Genomic DNA, 4,254 nt, shown 5'->3' with positions numbered 1-4,254 from the left:
CTTACCGTCAGTCTCATGCGTGCCACTAAAATGACCACCAGGAGGCGGTGGATCACCAGCGCCGTCACCCCCATGTCCCCATGGGGCCACATCCGCCATCAGATATGCGAATATAAGCAATATCGAAAACATAATCCCTAAAAAGTTACAAATGTTACAGCATGTGTATCTAATAGAAATTAAGGGAAACTACAACAAGTGTAACTCAAATTCAAATAAATATTTCAAATAGTGTTTATCAAATACAAATTAATATAAATTACAATAACTTTTCTTTTAGTCAGACTCCACATAATCGGGATTGTCCTCATCACAATCAGCCTCGACCTCATCACAATCAGTCTCGACCTCAAACACTTCATCGACGGTAGCCATTGGGGGATCAACTTCAATTGAAGGCTCACCCGTAGTAACATGAGAAGATCCAATTTGAAAGTATTGGGTCAAGTCAATGACAAGTGGACAGTCAGATGAAGAGTACTTGTCGACAACGTCAATATCTTCTAAGCCTTTGTCAACATTTTGAACCTTATTGACGCGGTCATCACTTAATGGCCGATCCCAAATTTTTCGATGATTAACATTTTCGACTACCCACCTATGTTTATTTTTTTTGGTTTCGAGACGTTTCTTGGATGAAGAACACTTGTTTGGCTTGCGAAGTAAATATGAGTAGATCGTCTTTGTCCCATTCATGTTCAGTGCTTATACTGGTGATATTATTTTCATGGTTTACACCCCTTCGAGTATCAAACCACTTACACCGAAATAGGACAGTTGAATAATCATTTGTATAACGCAACTCAATAATTTCTTCTAATTGGCCATAAAATTTCACACCGTTCTCTCCAACCACTTCCACCCCAGAGTTTTGCGTTGCGCATTTTGCATCACGTTCAAGTGTCTTAAACCTAACACCGTTGACTATGCAAGCAGTGTAAGTGTAAGCAGTCATTTTCGCACAAATTGAAAGAGCATACAACTCCGGGTGGAATTCTGGAGAATTTTGTGTTTTCATCGAATGGACCTAACAAATATAGAGTAATAATGTTTGTTATATATGTATTACCTAGCAAGTGTAGAGTAATGAGTGTTATATATGTATTATACCTTATGGAGAAACCATCCCGGAAATTTGGTTTTAAGATCATCTTGGGGATGTGTATGTTTGAATTCACTACATTGATCACAAATATAAGAAAGGAATGAAAAATACCAATTAACAGATTATGAAAAGTTAAAGATAGAAACCTCACTTCATGTACTCCCTAAATCTGCGCAGTTTTCGAGGACAAACCATTCCATCTTGCTTTTTTCGATGAATGATAGATATTTGTTCTTTGTTGCGCCAACATTTCTTTTTTCAACAACGACATCATCGTTTCTATCTGGGCGATTGAACTTAGTCTGAACATCTTTAAGGTACATTGAACAAAATGTTAGAGCTTCTTCAAACACATAACCTTCAGCTATACAACCTTCAGGCCTTGCCGGGTTTTTGACATAGTTCTTTAGTTTTTTCATGTAGCTTTCAAATGGATACATCCATCTAAAAGCTACTGGACCTCCCGCAATCGCTTCATCAGGTAAATGCACAAGTAAATGAACCATAATGTCAAAAAACGCAGGTGGATAGATCATCTCTAACTTGCATAAGATGGTAACAATGTCATCCTTTGCTATCTGCATATCATCCACCGATAGTGTTCTAGAGCAAAGTTGCTTAAAGAACATACAAAGGTCTACTATTGGTGTAGATGTATCTTTAGTCAAAAGCCCTCTAACCCCAATCGGTATCAAACAATGCATGAGGATATGACAGTCATGAGATTCCAACCCGGTAATGTTAGCATTGTTATCTGTCACCCTCATACTAATATTAGATCCAAACCCATCTGGTAGTTTAACATTTTTTATAAACTGACAAAAAAGTTTTCGATCATCGGACTTGAATGGGTACTTTGGCTGGGGACTTAAGAACTTGGCACCCGATTGTTTCAGCCATTGTGTCGTCCGAATGTTTAGTTTTTCCAAGTCGGACCGCGCATTTGGCGTGTCTTTGCTCTTGTCGTTCATTAGAAGAGTACCGAGCAAGTTGTCGCACACATTTTTCTCTATATGCATTACATCTAAGTTATGTTTCAGCTGTAGAGAAGACCAATAGTCAAGTTCAAAAAATATGCTTTGTTTGGACCAGTTCAACTCGAAATCTGTCCGGGTTATCCTCCCACCTCCAAAAGCTGGATGCTTGCCTGGTAGACGATTAATTAAACGACCGAGTTGAGCTTCTATGTCAGCTAGGCTAAACTGTCTCGGAGGGTCTCGTGTCTCGGGTCTCCCGTTAAAGTCGAGACGAGACTTGTTCTCCAAGGATGGTTGGCATCTAAGAATCGACGATGACCAACATAAGCACATTTACCAATTACACGTATTGAAGGAGTGTCTTGGTTACAAGTTGGGCATGCCATGTAGCCTTGTCCCCTCCAAGCTGATAGACTACTACGGGCTGGAAAGTCATTTATGGTCCAAAACAGCGCCGCCTTCATTGTGAAGTATGTGTTTGTTGCTGCGTCTTTAGTACGTATACCTGACTGCCACAATTGCTTAAGCTCATCCACTAAGGGTCTAAGGAAAACGTCCATGTCTTTCCCAGGTGATTTAGGGCCAGGAATTAACAAGGTCAACATGAATGTGGACTCTCGCATGCATAGCCAGGGAGGCAGGTTGTATGTGGTGAGTATAACCGGCCACGTGCTATGAGTTGAGGATCCACTACTGTTGTTAAAGGGATTAAAACCGTCAGCTGCAAGCCCTAAGCGAACATTTCGTGGCTTCATCGCGAAGTTTGGGTACTTTTTATCAAAGTCTTGCCATGAAAATCCATCAACTGGATAACACATAGTCCCATCTTCCGATCTTCCGATACTATGCCATATCATATCTTTTGCTATGTGCCTTGAACAATACAAACGTCGTAGTCTAGGCGTCAAAGGAAAGTATCGTAACACCTTACGAGCCACCTTCGTGCCTTTTGTGTCTTTATCGACCCATCGACTCTCATTACAAACGGGACAATTTTGTAAGGACTCGTTTTCTTTCCAAAAGAGAGCACAATCATTTGTGCACACATCTATCATCTCATATGCCAAACCAATCTTCTTAAATGTCTTCTTAGCTACATAATACGAAAGGGGAATCTTGTTGCCTTCTGGCATTGAATCTTGCAACAACGAGAGGATTCGATCTACTGCTTCATTAGGCAAATGGTACATATCCTTTATATTCATAAGCTTTGCTAAAAAGTCGATAGAAGAATACTTGGTACAACCAGGATATAATTCTGTTTCAACTTCCTTTACCATGTCTTCAAAATCATCAACAACACCGCTACTATCTCCATTCGAGTTCTCTTGGTTAAGGTATGTATCTTCTTCCATACGCTCCCCCCTAATGTCTTCAATAACGTTTCCTATACCGTCTTGTGGTGCAACATCGTTTACTACGGCAATTAGAGTCATTTCCCCGTGATAGGTCCACTTCGTGTATTTCTTCCAAAAACTGTTAATACGCAAATGGTATTTCATTTCCGCCATGTTTTTTAAGCCGGAATTTTTACATAGGGTACACGGACATCTAACTTCATCGTGGTTTTTTATCACTCTTTCACACATCTAGATAAAAGACTTGAGTCCTTGCTTGTAGTGAGGTGAATGACGTGGGGAATCAATCTAGCTTTTATCGATAGGCATTATGCAACTGAAAGAGAATCTAATTTAGGATTAACAAGACACGGGCGGGTATTTCTAAGCTCGTTATGTTTAAATTTCGGGCGGGTATTTTCTTAGCTTCTTCTGTTTTAAATGGTGATCTCAATTTTGGCGGGTATTTTCTATGTTCGTTATGTTTTAAATGATAATTTTAATTCAAGGAGGGTATTTCCTAACTAATATATATATTTGTCAAAGCTAAATATAAATGTTTTCAAACCTAAACACAAATATACAAATTATCAAACTTAAACTTTTTTTTTTTCAAACCTACACATAAACAACATTCAAATTATCATCTCAAATATATTTTTTTTCTCAAACCTAAACATAAACATAGAAATTATCATCTTAAACATATTTTTTTTGCAAACATGACCATAAACATAGAAATCATGAAACTTAAACATAATGTATGCACATTAACACATACTTTATTTATAGACTTATAAACCCACATACATGCTTACATACACCTATATAAACA

General features: G+C 38.4%; 1 protein-coding gene across 1 annotated transcript; it reads right to left on the bottom strand.

Annotated features, from left to right (window-relative positions):
- Nucleotides 1-2,297: 2,297 nt before the first annotated feature.
- On the bottom strand, nt 2,298-3,593 carry LOC110875489. Its single transcript, XM_022123687.1, has one exon. It carries the CDS (start codon nt 3,591-3,593, stop codon nt 2,298-2,300), a length of 1,296 nt encoding a protein of 431 aa, XP_021979379.1.
- Nucleotides 3,594-4,254: the final 661 nt, after the last annotated feature.

This window comes from Helianthus annuus, chromosome 9 (assembly GCF_002127325.2).
Source record: "Helianthus annuus cultivar XRQ/B chromosome 9, HanXRQr2.0-SUNRISE, whole genome shotgun sequence".
Classification (NCBI taxonomy): Eukaryota; Viridiplantae; Streptophyta; class Magnoliopsida; order Asterales; family Asteraceae; genus Helianthus; species Helianthus annuus.
The sequence above is the reverse complement of the archived record's forward strand: the minus strand, read 5'-3'. Positions and strand labels throughout refer to the sequence as shown.

Coding starts and splice junctions, on each gene's coding strand:
- LOC110875489 (XM_022123687.1), bottom strand. CDS start 3,593: ATGGCGGAAATGAAATACCATTTGCGTATTAACAGTTTTTGGAAGAAA.